Source organism: Bos grunniens, chromosome 2, assembly GCF_055505025.1.
Source record: "Bos grunniens cultivar Pamir isolate PY7600 chromosome 2, Bosgru_T2T1.0, whole genome shotgun sequence".
Taxonomy (NCBI): domain Eukaryota; kingdom Metazoa; phylum Chordata; class Mammalia; order Artiodactyla; family Bovidae; genus Bos; species Bos grunniens.
Genome location: NC_141166.1, coordinates 40,189,175 through 40,209,296, shown reverse-complemented (window position 1 = coordinate 40,209,296; position 20,122 = coordinate 40,189,175). Strand labels below are relative to the sequence as shown.

The window sequence follows — 20,122 nt, the reverse complement described above, 5'->3', positions numbered from 1 at the left end:
TCATCCTATACTACTTATTTTTGAAAAATGCTAAAACTCAAATTATATATTTTGCTGTGTTAAAATATAGGAACACAGATGATATAAATATGTTACTTTTAACTTTGAATCCTCGTAGCTTGGAATACTGTTCTGTGTTAGTTTAATGAGCTGTACTGTAATACTATAAGAATGTAGCCCTATCTTAAACTTGTTGCTTAAGATACTATGACAGCCTTGGAAAGAAAATTTTTAAAGTCTTTCTCTATATTTAGTAATTTCTCACATTTTGATATGTAGCTATCTGAACATTGCTTTTCTTCTGTTCTTGATAATAAGAGTGCTTGATTGCCCCCTAAAGCCCCCATAAACCATATGGAAAAATAATCTGTGCAAATGAATCCATCAGTGTTACTCTTATTTATTACTTTGATATAATGGTTACTGCTTACACAGGAATGAATTTTAAATTTTTAGTTTTCTACGTGCAGTGACCTGTACTGAATATGTTACCTCTTATTTTTAGCCAAAAAGGCTTCTGGAATGTTGTCCTTCTTCCGAGGGACAGCAGGGAAAAGCCCTGACCTCTCTTCCCAGAAGAGAGAGACCTTACGTGGAGCAGATAGTGCTTACTACCAAGTGGGGCAGACGGGCAAGGAGGGGACGGAGAATCAAGGCATTGAGCCTCAAGGTGTGTTGAAGGAGACCAAATGTGCTTGTTTTAGGCTTCAGTTTACTTACTTCAGTTGGTTATGTTCCTTACAGCTTTAGTAGATACTTCTACTGCAGAAATCAGGGCCTTCCTGCTCTTCTCACACTGTGGTGGGGTAGGGTGGGAAAAGCCTGGTGCTGGGAGAATCCAGCTGGTTTCAGGTATCACTGTTCTCACTTACCGAGTAGAGGAATCAGAAATCCTTACTTGCTGTACCAATAATGGAAAAGCAGTGTCTTCCAAGGACTAAGTGAGGACTAAGTGACATTAGGCATCTGTCTCACTGTGTAGCTCACAGTGTATGTTCAAATGAGGTCATCCCATTGCCCTCTCAGACATCCCCTTTCTTCTCCAGTCTCTGTAAGGTGGAAGCTACTGATACCCACCTTCATTTAGGTATTTAAAAAAATACATCTACCTGATGGTGTTTGAATACAGGGTTAGACCAGGAGTCAGATAACTAAGCTGACCTGTCTTTGTAAATAAAGTTGTGGTGGAACACACACACCCTCCCTTTCATTTACTTACTGTCTGCTGCTTTCCCATTATATTGGCAAGTTGAGTAGTGGCAACTGAGTAAAATACTTACCATCTGGCCCTTTAGAGGAGTAGTTTGGCAACCCCTGGGTTACAGCATGAATTAGTAGTTTAAGAAATAGAAATTGCATGATACGTTTTCATTAATAATTAACATCTGTGTTTAGTATTCTATAGGCTGTGATCCTTAGAAGGCATTGATGCTTTGAAAAAAATAATTTTGAAATGGGAAACTTAGAGGATGACTTGTTCTTCTAGATGTTAAAATGTATTACAACTCTATAGTAATTAGAGTTAAAACATATTACAACTCCACAATAATTGTCTGGCAGTAAGTTTGCCAGACACATTAGTCAAATAAGAAAAACAAAACAGCTCTGAAGTAGATATTAGTATATTTTCTATAGTGTACATATATCTCAGTATATGATAAAGCATCTCAGAATATTGGGAAAGCATTACTCTATACACAGGGAAAACTGGTCATAAACTTTGGTAAAATAGCCACAGAAAGTCTTGATGTTAGAATTGAGTAAGTTTATTGCTATCATAGGGATTATTTAACTATAAGAAAAATTATTCTTCAATCTGAATTCTCTGATTTTTAATCTAAAATTGATCTTTCAAAACGTACATACATTTTTATTGTAATAATTTACAGTTAATTGTATGCATGATGCTTGTTTGAGCGTGGCTTGACTAGGATAATACTAACTGACTTAGTTTTTAGTTTATATCAGGGAAAAAGAATACACAAAATGAACTGATAACTGCCTAAAACTTTGGCTCTACTAATGATGTTAAATCTTTTAGATGAAGTAGATGGAGGAGATACACAGAAGAAACAACTTACAAATCCTCATGTGGAGCTTCGTAAGTATGAGATAAATCTCTGGTTTGGGCACCCAGGACTATAATTGAACAAACTCCATTATTTGAAGCTCCTAGCTTCACACTAGATAAATATCCTATCTCTTGAAATGAATACTAAGTCTTTGTGCTGATGAGCATTTGTTTCATCTAGATTTAGTTTATAAACTTTACATTATTTAATTTAAAAGGAAATTATTTGTAAATTTAATTTAATTTATAAATTTTAATTTAATTAGATGTCTAAGGTTTAAATAATTTGTTCTTGTATAATTTAGAGCCACAGTACCTTACCAAGGCATCTGGAATTGTGTGTACATGTTTTGTTACCCAGAATAGTAACACAGTGAAATTTAAGATATAATCATACAACGATGAAAATGCAGTAACCAGCATAAAATTAGAACCGAGTCTTGTTTTATGTTTGGTTGTTTTTCTAGAAATATGTAAGGGTGGTCCTAAGGTACTCTTTTAATCCTTCCTGAAGACAACAGAATAGTGATAAACAGGGATGTAGTAGACTTAACATGAAAAATACTATCATGGAGAAAATTAAATGCTTGCATTTAGTGTGGGGGTGGGGAGTGGGCAAGAAGGAAAAGATATTTCTGATTCAGAAGAGCTTTTTTCTAAAAACATTTCTGTTTATAGAATTTTCGGATGCCAACGCCAAGTTTTACTGTCGGCTCTACTATGCGGGAGAGTTTCATAAGATGCGAGAAGTGATTCTGGGCAGCAGCGAAGAAGATTTCATTCGTTCCCTTTCTCACTCTTCTCCGTGGCAGGCCCGGGGAGGCAAATCAGGAGCTGCCTTTTACGCTACTGAAGGTAGGCCTTTTTGCTGTTGTTGTTTAGTTGCTCAGTTGTGTCTAACTGTTTGCGACCCCATGGACTTAGCCTGCCAGGCTCCTCTGTCCATGCAAGAATACTGGAGGCAAGAATTTCTCCAGGCAAGAATACTGGAGTGGGTTGCCATTTCCTTCTCCAAGGCCTTTTTGATCATTTGCTAATTAAGCGGCATCCATCTTTTTTCACTCGGATAATTTATGAATCCCTTGAACTGAGGTAATGCGATGTGTCATTTAGCAAACATGTTTTTCTTTTCATGCGTGAGAGGATGAAAGAAGAACATTGAAAAAATACATGGTGTATAGTGTATAATGAAAGACAGGTATTGATCAAATCCCTACTAAATTCTTTCTAGTCCTGAGTTTTCCACATGTAAATAGTAACAGAGAACTTCTAGAAAACTCACAAGGTACCTCAGAGCTGATGGGAAAAAGATAAAAATTGAAACATTTGACTTGAAAACTGGAAGGCCAAGTTCTTAACCTGCAGAAGTTGACAGCAGATTGTGACCATTTGTACTACTATTTGAGTTCTCCATACTCACTGAAAGTGCAGTTACTTGAGAAAATGCATCAGGAAAGATGTGCTTGATAGGCACTTTTATAACTGGTAGTTCCTGGGTTGCTAACAAAGGAGTTTGTAACATTTTACTTGGTAGTTTTAAAAAGTAGATCATCTAGCTATGACTTCAGGTGTGCAACTGTCAAATGTAGAGTTTTCTTGACTATATAAATTCTCAGAAGCCCTTCCAAACCTTCAACTTGAGAACTATATTCTGATCAAAATCTTCTCAGTGTTATCATATTAAAAGTATCCCTTCAAAACATGAAGTGAGCAAGTCATTTAGGATTCTTAGAATGATTTATTTTAGATTACCTCAGTAAATATTGCAACTGAATAAACGTGAAATTTTTGCCTTTTAGATGACAGATTCATTTTGAAGCAAATGCCTCGTCTGGAAGTCCAGTCTTTCCTTGACTTCGCACCACACTACTTCAATTACATTACAAATGCCGTTCAGCAAAAGGTAGAAACCTAAACCTGATCTGTAACTAGAGTTTACTGGTCCATTTAACCTCCTGAAAGTCCTAAGGGCAGTTTTCTCTATGCTTTTCTGTTTGTTACAGAGTAGTTTGTTATTCTCAGAAAAAATTTGTCCCTCCCCCATTCCTTCTCTGCATTGGCAGCCACAAGCTAGTTTTATATTTCTTAAGTCTGTTTCTATTTTGCATGTATATTCATTTGTATCTATATTTTTTACATTTCACATATTTCACATATGTGATATCATATGTGATATCATACAATATCTATTTTTCACTGACTTCACTAAGCATAATATTCATAAGTAATCCTTTTTGATAAGAGGTTACTTTTATCTTTGCTGAATTAGAGGCCTACTGCATTGGCCAAGATTCTTGGAGTTTACAGAATTGGTTATAAGAATTCTCAGAACAACACTGAGAAGAAGCTAGATCTCCTTGTCATGGAAAATCTTTTCTACGGGAGAAAGATGGCACAGGTAAGGATAATGAACCACGCGAACTATTTAGCTGCTGGATCCCTTCGTATTTCTGGTTCCTGAACATATTGATTAGAGAATAACATGGTATTTGATAGTAAATATTAAACTTTGGTTACTAGGTCAGCTTTAACTTTTGAGTTACTGAAAGAATAAAGAGGAATATTGTGGACTGGTCCTAAAATTTAACATAAACAATATCCTAGAAACACAGAATTATAGAGTAAGAAGGCAGATCCAATGGATCTGGCCATTTTAAAGATGAAGAAACTGAGGCTCAGAGGAATTGAGGACTTTATCAAGGTCTCACAGCTCTTCCTAGAATTCAAGTTGGTCTAGATTCTAGAACAGTGCTCTTCAATGTACTGGTCTTTGAACTGTTTCCAGTCTGTGGAGCTAGGAGCTTGAACGAGAATGTAATTTTTTTTTTTAGAATGTAAGTTAATGTACTGCTTTCTTCATTGAGAAAGTCTTGCTATAGCAAAAGCTGCTGCTGAACTAAACTGTAGGTTTAATGATGTGTAATTAGTTTACATTCTGGCACCAGCTTCTCTTTGATCTTGAGTCAGGAACAACTGATTAGCTGGTCTGTAGAATACACCTCCGGTTCCACTGGTCTAGTTCCCAAGTCCCCTGACTAGCATTGCTTTTCCTACTGCCTAGAAATTCCTAGAAATATGCTGTTGCTTCTGCATTGTCCTGCACAGTTTTGATATCAAAACTTGAAATTTCCTAAGACTGTTTACATCTGTTTTTCAAACTGCTTTATGGTTCAGCAATATACTTTTGGAGTTACTTGTTAATGTTTCTTATAGTTGATTAAATGGGTCAGTATATTTCTGACATATTTGAATATTTGGGTACCTAGTTATTAGTTTCATATGATACAATTATATCACCATTTGCTTTTTGTATTATATAATTACAGTGTATGCATTCAATGACTTACATAAGTTATAAATTTTAAAGTTAAATATTAAAGTGTTTATAAGGATAGTGGGTACAGGAAGCTTTCTGCCTTTTAAATTTAATTATATTAATTAACCATTTGTAGCAACTCACATAAATGACAGAGAATTCTCTTTCTGCTAGGTTTTTGACTTGAAGGGTTCACTTAGGAATCGAAATGTAAAAACCGATACCGGGAAAGAGAGCTGTGATGTTGTTCTTCTGGATGAAAATCTCTTAAAGATGGTTCGAGACAACCCTCTGTATATCCGTTCTCATTCCAAAGCTGTGCTGAGAGCCTCGATCCGGAGCGACTCCCACTTCCTTTCTAGCCACCTCATTATAGACTATTCTTTGCTAGTTGGGCGAGATGATACCAGCAATGAGCTAGTAGTTGGAATTATAGGTAGGTCGATGAGCATGTCTTATGTGCAGTTCATGATTGAAGCCAGAGTAATCTTTGAAGACTATACTGAGCCTGTTGTAGTAATAGCTTATTGAATGTTTTCACAAACTCATTTGAAATTTTAAAAATAATAGTTTTTCTGTTCTAGTACTTTGATTCATATTTCTCATTTCCATTTTCATTATCAAAAATATATGTATTCAGGAATTTGCTTAAGATAAAGCCCTGTGAGGTTGTTATGAGGTTTGGAAGAATTAATATGGTAAAAAACCCTTAGGACAGCCCTTGGCATATTGTCTGCACCTACAATATTGCCAGCACTCAATATTAACTAATGTAGAAGTAATAGCAGTGGTAATTGTGATTGTTATCTGCTTATATTTATTAAGAGAGCTTTTACTGCTCATCTCACCCCCTGCAACAGATTATATCCGAACATTTACCTGGGACAAAAAGCTTGAGATGGTTGTGAAATCAACAGGAATTTTAGGAGGACAAGGTGAGCAGAATTTTTGTTCAGTTTACTCTTTAAACTGTTCTCGTTATCTTCCTCATCAGTTAACATATAACAAATGGATACTTCAGAAAAAATTATAAAACATAACTGGTTATCTTTGACTTTATCATCATTTCCAAAATGATCAAATAATAAAAGGAATTGTTTAAATGGGGAAATATGGGATCTTAAATATGTGTTAAGATGCGGTGCCTGCTGCATGCTGAGTCGTGTCCAACTCTTTGAGACCCCCTGGACTGTAGCCCACCAGGCTCCTCTGTCCATGGAATTCTCCAGGCAGGAATACTGGAGTTGTCATTTTCTACTCCAGGGGATATTCCTGACCCAGGGATCGAATGCGCCTCTCTTGTGCCTCCTGCTTTGGCAGGTGGACTCTTTACCACTGCATCATCTGGGAAACTCTGGTAAGAAACCAGAGGTTCTCAAAATGAAAAGTTAAAGAAAGGCCAGAGTTCCTGAACAGGAGGTTGTCCTGATTAACGCTTGAAGTCCTTTAAGTTCTTTGAGCACTGAGAGCACCAGGTGTGCTTTCAGACATCTCTCATTTCTAGGCAAGAGCGTCTTTTAAAATAAAAAGGTCCTACCAGGAAGGACCTGTCCCTTGTCATGTCGTACAGTGAGCACCCTCCCTTTTTTCTGAGCCCATCATAGTGTGTGTGCTTACATGACATGACATTTTATGTTCGTTTACATAAAAGAACATAGCAGTCGAAGTCAGTGGTCTGGTCAGTTATGTAACAGCTTCCTTATTTTCCCTTTACCCTTTTGTAATCCTAGGTAAAATGCCGACCGTGGTCTCTCCAGAGTTGTACAGGACTAGATTCTGTGAAGCCATGGACAAGTATTTCCTGATGGTGCCAGACCACTGGACAGGCTTGGGTCTGAACTGCTGAAATGAAGCACATACTCTGAAACGGACCAGGAAGAAAAGGGGGCCTGGAACCAAAGGACCACAAGTCAGCTACATGTTTTATTTCTTTGTCACATTCACCACAGTGTGCAAAGGCCTTTCAGTTCTGAAGTTGGGTAGACCATCTGTAGCTGAAGGGTTGAAACTCCATGGATTTGCACTTTGGTTTTTGATACCTACAAGTTAGCTAACCATGGGCTGGGAAATTGCACAAGTATTTTGTTCACATAAGCTGAAATCTAGATTCATTTCAAATGAGAACAGATGTATGGTTGGAGATGAGATTGGTTGAACAATGGGTTGTCATGTTTGCTGACAGTCCCCTTAAGCAAACAGTGTGTCATAGATTGTGACTCTCCTGGCCTCACATTGGATACATTCTTTTTCTGGAAAGGATTGGTAGAGCTGGTGAATTTTTCTTGTGTTTCTTATGTAACAATTTAATGTTTGCCTATTATCAGAATTTCTGAAACTCTAAAACAATTCTGAATTATTCTATCAATGGCCAGTTAAAGAGATGGATGCAAGCTGTTCTTGTTCTGCTGAGGAATTTGACTTAAATTGGGAATCCTGTCGTGTTCTGTATCTTGCCCTGTTTTCAAGTATGTTTGATATTTTTCAAGTTCTATCACTTCTTGTCTGGGTGACAGGAGGCCACAGCCATTAACTTCAGGCCTTTTTCTGGAGCTGTTTTTTAAGCCTGTTTACAACTTTTGTGCAAGTAATATGCAGAACTGCACTTGTCTGCACGTGCTCATAGTTTAGGTTTTTCTCCTACTTCAGGGAGATATTACTAAATGAGTCTAAAATGACTAAATCCCCAAAGGGATAATTATTAATGGAAGATTATTTTTAATCTAAAAAGAAAAATTAGGCCTGATCCAAGAAATTGGGCGAGGGAAGCACTCGCCTGTTCTTTGTAGAGGTAAAGGACCTGTAGTGTATACTATAGGTATAACTAGTGATTTGTGTAGCATCTATAAAATTACGATGTTTCCCATATGGACGTCCTTGTTCTCTAACTTTCTGTACGAATGTCTAGGCCAGTTCTGACTGTTGAGAAATATTACGAAATAAGGTATTCTTAGTAAGAAACTCCTTGTTTAATAGTTTCTGTTTGTCTAAAAAGTGATCAGAACTACTAAACTATGGCTAACAACACAACCCCAGATACTTTCTTGTGGCTTCTTTCCATAATAAGGCTAATTTGGGGATTTATAACATTTTAAGGTTTCCACCCTTTCAGGCTTCCCATAGTAGCATGTTTCTTTTGCAGCTTCCACATAATAAGAAAAAGTCTGGATACATTCCAGTTACAGAGACTTAAGTTTATGAAATAGGAACATTTTGGAAAGTTTACTTGAGAAAATGAAAGCATTAGTTTGGTGTTTGGTGTTTGGTGCTTATTAGAGACATGGTTTGCACTAGAAACAAGCTGACCAAGGGTTCTAACTGGTCTGATGACAAGCATTTTTTTTTTTTTTTTTTTAAACATACGGTGTGCCTTTTGAACAATACAAAGCCCTGATGTTGGTTTTGTTGTCAAAGACCAGTCCAGAACTGGAAGATGTGGAGATATCCACTCCTCTCGTGTCCAGGAACAATGGATACTGCATCTCATTTTGAGTGTAAACATGTCTTGGTGTCTCTGTTTATTTTTTTGTGTCAGGATACTTAGGGTTGTTTACCCTATCCATTGCTCACACCTGTAGTCAGGAACACTTCCAGGAGCAGGTGTCTTCCTCCAGATGCAATCAGATTGTTTATCTGTTTTGGTCTCAATACCTTATATACAGCTTGAATGCTCCATTGAAATAGGTCTTGACAATAATGTGTCTTCTTGATTTTGGTTTCCTTGCCCATGACTTGAAGAACCAATTATTATTATTATTTTTTTAAGTACTGCTGTTGCTTAGGTATTTTTGTGGCTAAAAAATTCCAATGTAATGTAATCTGAAGTAATACTTGTTTCCTTGCAAGTGTGATCTGTCCATTTAAAACTGTCTTAATGAAGGGAAAATATAAAACTTAATTTGTCATGAGTGGTAGAACTGTATACCTGGCCTCCTGCTGCTCTTATTTAGGCCACTACCAGATATATAAGCCTTTTCAAATACTGTATACTCAGTGTTAGGCACCGAGTAACTGTTTACCTCTGTTGAATTCCCCACCGAGGCCTGGAGAACCTTGATGCTGAAAAATTAAGAATGAGGAAGGAATGTTAATACTTTCCTCTGTAGCATAAAGAACACATTCTGAGAATAGTTGATAGTAGCACAAGAAAGCTATGTAAACATGTTGCATTGTATAAAAATCTTATCTACAGATATAAACTGTTTTAATGCCATCAGAACTAAAAATATAAAGATTTCCTTTTCCTTTTTTTCTTTTTTACCCAAGCCTGAGAAAAATAAGGGGAATAAACTGTTGCAAGCCCTTTTGTAGTCTATTGAATGTTTTAAATTTATAGATACTCAAATTTATAGATACAGAATGTCCTACTTATAATTGTTCCCTTGATTCAGCAAATGAGTGGTTTTCTAGCTTTGGCTTTTATTTGGTATTGTAAATAGTAGGGTTGTATTGGTTTTTGTGGCATTAGCTGTTCCTTGGCTTTTTACCCATTAATGGTGGACTTATATAAAACTGCTGAGGAAAGTTATCTACCTACAGAAAGTTTGCTTTAGCTAGCAGAGTACAAACCCTTGTGAATGAGCCTGGTGATAAAACAGACTAGGCCATTCATTATTCCTCAAGTGTTAACATACTGATTTAAGCAGTATTAAAACCATCTAGTGCAATGCCTTTTTTGTTTGTTTTTGTAACACGGGTGCAGTTGTATTATAGAAAAATAAAAATTACAATCATGCGCAGTTTTATTAATGCTGCTGTGCTGGTTTTGTAAAAGAAAAATGTACATTATGTCTTTGATAGGTTTAATTTTAATGAGAGAAATGACATTGTAAATCAGAATAGCCTCTTTTAATTTAATATGAAAAATCCAATTAACAATATTGAAAATACTTAGTGTATTATATTGTATATATTTCTCTACTTTGATTCTGGCTGTTTTATATCATTGACATGTTATTTAAGAGATAAAACTGCCTTGACCTTTTGGAAACTTAACACTGTAAAAAGAAGACTTACAATAAACTGAGAATCAACTTCACTTTGTTTTGAATCTGCTTGAGGAAATTAACAAAAGGAGATGGGAGTTGGCGCCTAAGCCTAGCCTGGGCCCAGCTGTGTTGCCCTCTGTTCATTCTGTCCTTCTTCTATTGGGAGAATCGAAGCTTTTCTCTAATAAATAACCCTTCTCTATAGATCTAAGAAAGGGGGGTGCTAAATCCTTAGGTTCACTTCACCCAGTAGGGGCCTGGCCTTTTCTGTTCATCTCCTTTTCCTCAGTTCTTCTGTGTTTCCTTAGGGTGCTCAAGGAAGGTCAGCCTTGCCCAGCGGGGAACGGCTGAGTCCACCTCCAGGGCAGGCCTTATTATTAGCTGCTCCCACTCTTCACAGGGTCCCTGAAGAGGATACCATAAACTGCATCCTGCAGCTGTAAGCACGGCAGCTCCCACCCACCACGGCCGGGACTCACCTGACAACAGTGAGGGCCCCTGGACAGAGTAGGTGCCTCCTGCCCCCAGGGATGCCCGGGCGGCCTGGCCTGCTTCCCCAAACCCCCAGCTGTGGCAGAAAACCATTTATTTCATTGGATTTTTTTCCCCATTGTTTTTCCATTCTCTATTTTATCTCTGCTCTAATCTTTATTATTTCATTCCATCTGCTCACTTTGCATTTTGTTTATTCTCCTTTTTCGGATTCCTTAAGGTATAAAGTTAGGTTATTGATTTGAGATCTTTTTTAATGTGCATATTTATATCTTTGAACTTCCCTCTTAATTCTTCTTTCACCGCCTCCTGTAAATTTGATACGTCGTGTTTACATTTCACTTATCTCGAGGTTTTTTTTTTTTAAATCTCTTGTGATTTCTTCTTTGATCTTTCAGTTGTTCAATATTTCGTTGTTTAATTTTTACATTTTTGTGACATTTCCAGTTTTCCTACCGTTACTAATTTGTCATTTCATTCCATTGTGGTTGGTAAAGATACTTGGTATGATTTCATTCTTGTTAACAATTTATGCCTCCTCCCCCCCAAATTTTTGTTCTAGAGCATGCACTCCAATGTCTTAGGCCAAAGCAAAAGAGAAGAAAGGTGAGGCAGAGATCTAAGTAAAGTGTTTTTGAAACTGATAGACATGAGTAAAATACATGAGGAAATCACAGGTTGCTGATCTAGGAATTTTTTCTGATGTCTTCACCTTTTGAAAGTTTAATTTTTTTTTTAATTAAAATTTTTTTAAAGTTTATATCTTTTCCTGACTTGTTAAATTGAAAATAAAATCTATGAAAAGATCATTTTACTGTAGTCAATGTGCTTTAACTCTCTTTGGAGTCAGTTGTCTTGAATTTGGCTGTGAATTTGGTGGTGGTTTGCTGATTATTACTTTTAACATTTTTCAAATTTGCCACATTATGTGTGGCAGAGTGGAAAACTTTTTAAATTGTATAAATTCTCACCTTTAGGACATTGTTTGCACTAATGTGGTGGTTAGCATGGTGCCATGAAAACTGCCCTCCCTCATGTCCTTGGTGGAGGAAGATATTTTCAGGGAGATTACTGTTGTCAAGAATGAACCAAAATGAGGTTGCAGTGGTGAGCAGTGACCAGTAGAGGGCTCTGAAGTACTTGATCCTAAGATTTCCAAATCTGCTAGGAGAGCAGTTTGAAGCCCTTAGAGGGACCAGTGGGACTAGGGGAACCCAAGTCCCTCAAATCTTTGCCAGAGTCCTAAGTGTCTTGTAAGTTATTCTTTTACAAGAGTGTGTACATCTCAGAATATGTAGTTTTCATTTGGAGGTTTAAGTTGGAAATAGCAGTATTTTTTAATGAGTGTAACTTTTTTACAAATGAGGGTAACACTAAAAGCTTTTCATTTGAAAGAGCACATGCTTGATGCATTTTCTGTTCATACCATCACTGAAATAGTAGTTTCAAGGCTGTACAAATAAGTGACTGTCAGAAAAAGGACATTAGGAAAAACTGGAGAAATCTCAAGGAAGTGTGGACTTGAATTAATAATGTTTCTACACTGTTTTATTGTGACAGTTGTACTTTAATAAATGTAAGATATAAGTAGTAGGAGAAACAGGGTGCAGGATATCTGGAGACTGTCTATACTGGCTTTGTTATTCCGACAGAAACAGAACAACAAAAACAAAAAATAAATGAGTTGTTATACAGTGGATAGGAATAGGCCTACTTTAGAGATGTTGGTTTTAGTGAGATTAAATTAGAGGGTCTTTTTTGTCCTTACTAGCCTGTTGAAATATTTTTTCTTTCCCTTTTTCAAAAACCAGCTGCTCTATATGAAGTAGCTAAGCCAGTGAAATGAAGATACCAGTTGGGTTCTACAGACATGGATATGGATGGTCAGCTGTAAAGGACTGGAGCAATTGTGGCTTTTGGTATCTGGGTTGGCCTGGAACTGTTTCCTCAAAGATAATGAGGGATAACTGGACGCTGTGTCCCTGTCCTTGGTAGTCTTCATGTATGTCAGATCAGTGTCCTGCGGGATACCCATCCCCCACAGATCTCTGGGTCTCTATCTCTCTCTCTCTGTGCAGCTCTCTCCTCTCCAGTACTCTGACCTCAGAATTGAGGGTCTTGGTTTCCTGGGATTCTCAGCTATCTCGTCTTGGTTTCCTGGGATTCTCAGCTATCTCCTTACCCCAAGGAACAGATCAGGGTCCTTCCAGACATAACTGAGGACACTCAGGACTTGTTTCCTCTCCAGGATTCCTGTCCTTGATTGGCTGATATCTACCCCTGTCTTGAAAATTGCTGTTTTGTATATTTTGCCTGGTTTTCTTGATTGTTTCAGACAGGAGGGTAATTCTGGTCCCTATTACCTCACTTTGGCCAGAAGTAGAGGCCAAGTCAGATGATATTTCATAGAGTATATCTGAACGCTGTGTCAGATTATTGTTACAGTGTTCTCTCTGTCTAAGGGGCTGCTGCTGTGCATGCTCAGTTGTGTCCCACTGTTTGGACTGTAGCCTGCCAGTTCCTCTGTCTTTGGGGATTTTGGGGCCAGAATACTGGAGTGGATTGCTATTTCCTCCTCCAGGGGATCTTCCTATTTGTAACTGTTTTAAAAATGATTTTTAAAAAGATCTAGTCTCCTAATTAAAATCCTGTTATCTGAAACAATGAGAATAGATGATAGTATACCAGGAAGAGAATTTTTTTAATTAGTTCAGTATGCAAAAATATGCCTTAAACTACCTCCAGCTGGGTGTGACCCTATCCACAGATACACGTTATGACCTGGACAGGGTGTGCCCCGGGAAGGTATAAACCCTAAACCAGACTCCTGATGGTGCCATCATCTTTGCCTTTTAGCTTCTCATCCTGAAAGTACTGTTGAACACCAAGATTATTCACGAACGTTAGGATATAATTAATTGTTCTTTTGTGTATTGGTAGCAGAACTTGGTAGGTGCTTCTATATTTTTCCACATAGAATTTGATGGCCATTTCTGCCACTAACTTGCCGCTTTATCAGGAAAAACCTATCTATCTGGCAGCTCCATTCCCCCACACTCTTTGACGGTCACTATCCTCTCCAGTAACAACACTTGAAGGGCCAGATGGCAGCACGGTATCACTAAAGAACTTACTGTTTAGAGTGGCGCAGCTCAAGTTACTGCCAGACGTGCACACCTCTAGACTCTTTCTAGAAATGATTCCTTTAGTCACATCTGTTTTGACTGGTCTCATCTCTCTTGCACAGGGTTCCTGGTGTTTCTTATCTCTGTTCATCTCTAAATGCTCAGAGGTGGAAATTACAAGGATCATCCTTACTTTCAGAGGATTGCTTTTTCTTTCTGTCCACTGGGGGGTGTGTGCCTGCTCAGTTGTGTCCGACTTTGTGACCCCATGGACTGAAGCCATCCAGGTTCTTCTGTTCAAGAAATTTTCCAGGCAAAAATACTGGAGTGGGTTGCCATTTCCTTCTCCAGGGGATCTTCCCAACACAGGGATCGAACCTGCATCGCCTGCATTGCCAGGTGAATTCTTTACCACGAGCACCTGGGAAGCCCTCTGTCCATTGGACGTGAATATAATTATCGGTGACCCTGAAGAAACTGGATGAGATGACTGAGAAATCCAAGCTCTTGATGGAAGGTGGACACTCACTGCCTTCATCCAAGCTGGGAAGCTGTTGTTGGGAATGCTCAGGCTGGCTGCTACAGGAATGGGACTTCTGTCTGCTACTTTTTATCAGCGTGGTGTGTGCTATTCTCCATACTATATCAGCAACACTTTATCATGTATCCTGGTGGTAATAAGCCACCAAATGAATAGAGGGTTTCCCTGGAATAAATCAACCGATGGTTATTTGCTTCGTGTTATTTTGGTTTCCAAGTCTTGTTGGATTTTGCAACATTTTCCCAAATTGCTGTGTGTGTGTGTGTGTGTATTCAGGTTCACTGGGAAAATTACAACAGCTGGGTGTTTCTAAAACACTCTTTTGTTTTTGCTTTGCTTTTAACCACGTTTGATTAACCAGAGAAAACCTATATTGTTGTTTAGTCTCTTAAGTCGTGTCTGACTCTTTGAAACCCCATGGACTGTAGCCTGCCAGGCTCCTCTGTCCCATGAGATTTTTCAGACAAGAATACTGGAGTGGGTTGCCATTTCCTTTTCCAGGGGATCTTCCCAACCCAGCGATCAAACCCACGTCTCCTGGATTGGCAGGTGGATTCTTTACCACTGAGCTACCAGGGAAGCCATAACAGAAACTATTTTTTAGTATATTAACTCATGAAGCAATATGCAAATAAACTGATGATTTAAAAATTTTTATGCTTAAATAATCATAAATGAGTTTTGCAAGTTTTAATTTTGGCACCAATATTTGCTATAACACTTGCTAATTTGAAAAATTGCAAACTAAAAGTTGTCGTTCCAGAACAACATGTACATGTGTGTGAATGAAGAGTTTTGTTGTTTTGAGGGCAGCAACAAAATCCCATTTTTAGAATAAGGAGAACCCAGAATCCATGAAAATGTTCGATTTATAGTTCATGTGACATTTCATGGCTCCTCAGAGTACTCAGTATTACTGTATCGTCTATTTACATTTATATAATATTTTAGGTCTGTGTGTGAACTACATGAATTCTTTTCTCAATTCGTCTGTATTCCTGTCAGCCTCATCCTGAAAGGAAGAGTATCTTCTCCTCTCTAAGATAATCTCTCTCCTCTTTTATTCTTTTCAAATTCATTTTTACTGAAGAATAGTTGTGTTAGTTTCTACTGTACAGCAGAATGAATCAGTCATACATATACACAACATGTCCCCTCCCTTTTGGACTTCCTTCCAATTCAGGTCACCACAGAGCATTAAGTAGAGTTCCCTGTGCTGTGCAGTATGTTCTCATTAGTCATCTGTTTTTATGGGTCAGCAGTGTATATGTGTCAGTCCCAGACTTCCACTTCCTCTCACCCTCTCTTTTATTCTTGATCCTTTACTCTCCTGTCTCCTGCTAAATCTTTCTCCAAAAGTAGCCTTTATTTTTCGTGTACCTTTAACTACTTCTGTTGTACTTACTCTTTCCTTTCAATATGCTGGTGTGTTGAAGTTCCAATCACCCAATCTTCTCTCTCAACCTTCCCTAGTGCCATGATCCTCTCCTTCTTCCTTCTGTTACAGAATTTGAGAAGACACATGCTGCATTCATTGTTCCCTCATCCTCACCTCACCTCATCCTCTACAGTCTACTTTCTGTGCACACTGATCGCTCCTTTGAAGGTTACTTTTGATTTAGCATGCTTTTGAAATTAAATGGCTTAACTACATGTTGATTACTATTTAAAATTGAAAAGACATTTATTTTTTAATGAAATCCAGGCAATACCTTCACTCATTCAATCAACAAACATATCTGGAACTAGGTCTTGACTAGGTTCTGCTGCTGCAGAAATGAAAGATATTACTCCCAGCCTCAAGGAGCTGTAAGCTCAGTGGTGGCAATGGATTAGAAAACAACCATAATATGTGAATGTGTTGTCACTTGTGTTAGTCACTCAGCTATGTCCGACTCTTTGTGACGCTATGGACTGTAGCCAACAGGCTTCTCTGTCTATAGGATTCTCCAGGCAAGAATACTGGACTGGGTTGCCATGCCCTCCTTCAGGGGATCTTCCCAATCCAGGGATCAAACCCACCTCTCTTAGGTCTCTGCACTGGCAGGCGGGTTCTTTACCACCAGTGCCACCTGGGAAGACCAAGATATGAAAAAAGACTGTTAAACATCCATTTTGTTGATAGAGGTAAACATTCTCTGATTGAATATGTTTATTCAGTTAGCATGATGACCAAATTTGCTGATTGGAAGAATGTGGTTTAAGTGAATTTAGAAAGATTTGTTTTTCACTTTTTTAATTGAGAATTAGTTACAAAAATCTTTTATTCATTTTTAAGATGTAACCTTGATGCAGTCTTCATTGTAAAGTGATATATCCCTGCTGTGATAATCAAGAAAGTTTAAATAAAGCACCTAATTTTAAAGCATTTGTCATTTAACATGCTGAATAGCTGAGGGAGGGAGTTTCTCTAAGTTAAGGCAGAAGGAGAACTCTAAACTCCTGTGAGACAATTATATGAAATCCCACCTAAAAACAAATGGTTAATAGTTTGAAACTTCCCTCGGAAGTTTCTTGCTAGGAAGGTGGGCTTCTCTTGTGGCTGGCTCAGCTGGTAAAGAATCCGCCTGCAATTTGGAGACCTGTGTTTGATCCCTGGGTTGGGAAGATTCCCCTGGAGAAGGGAAAGGTTACCCACTTCAGTATTCTGGCCTGGAGAATTCCATGGACTGTATAGTCCATGGGTTGCACAGAGTCAGCATGACCAGAGTGACTTTCACTTTCTTTCCCTAGGAAGGTAGAGACTTCTTACTTTTGTGTTCTCCATAACAATTCTTTGCGTAACTTAACTATGAGACAAGGCCATGGCACTCTAGGGACAAACTGCTACTACTTTTAGCCATAGTTGAAGAAACTGAAGAAGTTTCTTGTCATATGACTTAATTTTCATGACCCTTACTGATTGATTCAATCTTTTTCTATGCCCAAAGCAACTCTCCAAATAGGTGGGAAGTAGAGCCCACCAGCTAATGAGGTGATCTGGTTTGAGGACTCAGTCCAATAGGACTCAGCTCCATATTGGATGGTGCCAAATGTGTGTGTGCGTGTGTGCGTGTGCACGCTGAGACAACAGAGGGAGAAACCGAGAGGGAAGCTGAGTCCTGAGCATGGTTTAGAAGCTAGGACTCTGTGTGTATGTGTGTGTGTGTGTGTGTGTGTGTGTGTGTGTGTGTGTGTTTTCCAGCTCTCCATGAAGCCCAATAGTGTTTAGGGCTTTTTTCCTCCACATATATAACAAAAGTGACCGGACGTAGCCTACTCCATACAGAGCCTGGGAGAGTCTAACAGGATATTTAGGTGTTAATAATTCTAAAAAAGGAATTATTAATGTCTCCATTGCCATATCACACATTGTAACAGCATGCCAAATTTACCATGTTATTTAATGTTTTTCAGTCAGTAATGCTTGCATTTTTGCCAAAATAATACACCATTACCTGGTATTTCTTGAAATACTATGCTATTTAATGTAAATGAGCACTCTAAAAAAATATTACAAAGAAAACCAACCAGGCAAGCTTGGGAAGAAATTTTATTATCCTTATTATTTTAGACAAGTTCTTACTTAAATCCAAACACCTGCTGTTGCACTTTAACATAGTTTGTACATACAAATAAAATTAGAACTGGCAAATAGGTGATTTTCATCAGATAGGCTTTGTTGGATTGGAGACTAAATATTTTTGTAAAACTTGTCCTTGTTTGAAGTTGAAATTTCATGTCACCACAAGAATTGACCAGAAGAAACTCATTTACAGTGACCCACAGGGTTTTAGCTATTATTTTTGGACTTGCTCCCCAGCCCACACAGGCAATTAAGTAAGAACAAGAAAAAAGAAAACACTCATCTGAATCATCTATTAAAATCTAGGTTCCACTGAGTAACAGATTTTACTTCTTGATTCATATTTAGCAGATGCCTTGGTCATATTCATATATGAGCTCTCTTCTCTGTGGTAACCAGTCCCACTTGCATCTTTCCCTATTAGGTGCTCCCATTGCCACCCCTTTAATGGAAAATGCCTCTTGTAAGTATCTAAGGGACATTTGATAGATGATTGCCTTCAGCACCTCATGCCTCCCCCTTTCCTCAGGAACTTGAGAACTCCTGTCTTTTTTTTTTTTTTTTTTTAAATAGGCTCTGTGTACACATGAAACCAGGAATTGAGATTAAAATGAGGGAGAAGCTCAGTTATTCAGGAATGTTTTATCTCATAGGCAGAGCTGGTATCCTTCCTCAGTGCCTGAGGCTGACTTGGGCTCTTAACAGAATTCAAATCTATTTTTGTTTATTAAGTTATCAAGCCGACTCAGTGGCCATGCCATTCAAGAGTTCCCAGGAGGCACTGAATACACAGGGTGTCTGACAATGTGGGTGTTTTCCTAGTTTGCACTGCTCTGTGGATTTAAAAGCATTTAGCAAATATTTTTAATTGATTAACCCAGAACTTTCATACAAATATTATGAGTAAAAAATTGTAAGTATACATGCTGAGGAGAAGGCAGTGGCACCCCACTCCAGTACTCTTGCCTGGAAAATCCCATGGACAGAGGAGCCTGGTAGGCTGCAGTCCATGGGGTCGCTAAGAGTCGGACACAACTGAGCGACTTCACTTTTATTTTTCACATTCATCCATTGGAGAAGGAAATGGCAACCCACTCCAGTGTTCTTGCCTGGAGAATCTCAGGGACGGGGGAGCCTGGTGGGCTGCCGTCTATGGGGTCGCACAGAGTCGGACACGACTGAAGTGACTTAGCAGCAGCAGCAGTAGCAGATACATGCTGAAAATATAATGATCTCTTCATAAAAGTGCAAGAATTTCACGAGGACATGGAAAAATACAGGAAGAAAGTAGTCTACTTATTTAAGGACTGTCACTGGATTTGTATTAGGCTCCTATGAGTTTAAGCCTGAATTCACAGGCAAGCATTTATTGCTAAATTAAGATTGTGGAAGTTCTACACAGAGCCTGATCTATGATTCCATAAATGTTGGTAGGTTTTCTTCATTTGTCTTCTTTTTTTGACTCTTTTTGTTGGCAGATCTTCACTTACTAAAAATAATGATTCATATATAAGTAAGACACTTTATTCCAGTGAAGTTATTTGTTTCAATAAAATTCAGTAATAGCTACTTCCTCTTAAACCAGAGTAATGCCAGCAGTACATTACAGAGATAACTGTTCTCAGCTGTGCTCTTTGGATTCTCATCAGTTGTTACCACAGAGGAGGTAAAAAGTTTCTTTGGTGCAGTCATGATTTTTATTTTGATTTACTGTCAGCCCTCTCAAACACTGTGTGGTTCTATTTTAAATTAGAGGTAAAATTCTGGCCTATTTATATTAATCAAAGTGTATAATTGCTATTTTTCCCCCTTGAAAACAATTTTATATTCATTTCTAATTTATTTGCAAGCATAATATTATAGATTCGTAGAGCACAGCTTTAGTAATTTTTAAATTCTCTAATCAGAGAGACATTTTCTTTTTTTCTTTCCAATAAGATGGGCAATGATTTATTTGAAATGGCCAAAAATAACATTTTACAGAAAAGGAACCATAATATTACACAATCAAGTGTAGCTACAAAATC

The 20,122-nt window shown here is 38.0% G+C and overlaps 1 protein-coding gene across 28 annotated transcripts in view; it reads left to right on the top strand.

Annotated features, from left to right (window-relative positions):
- PIKFYVE (phosphoinositide kinase, FYVE-type zinc finger containing) overlaps positions 1 to 10,422 on the top strand; it is an 81,638-nt gene extending 71,216 nt beyond the window's left edge. For 26 of the 28 annotated variants that reach the window (XM_086342943.1, XM_086343095.1, XM_086342974.1 and 23 more), the window contains 8 exons: positions 506 to 670; positions 2,042 to 2,101; positions 2,750 to 2,926; positions 3,871 to 3,974; positions 4,341 to 4,469; positions 5,562 to 5,823; positions 6,248 to 6,322; positions 7,118 to 10,422. In XM_086342943.1, the coding sequence (XP_086199069.1) occupies positions 506 to 670; positions 2,042 to 2,101; positions 2,750 to 2,926; positions 3,871 to 3,974; positions 4,341 to 4,469; positions 5,562 to 5,823; positions 6,248 to 6,322; positions 7,118 to 7,233 (1,088 nt within the window). In that variant the 3' untranslated portion in view covers positions 7,234 to 10,422. The remainder of the gene's footprint in view (positions 1 to 505; positions 671 to 2,041; positions 2,102 to 2,749; positions 2,927 to 3,870; positions 3,975 to 4,340; positions 4,470 to 5,561; positions 5,824 to 6,247; positions 6,323 to 7,117) is intronic. The other 2 variants (XR_015142940.1, XM_086343042.1) reach the window with 2 other exon arrangements.
- Positions 10,423 to 20,122: the final 9,700 nt, after the last annotated feature.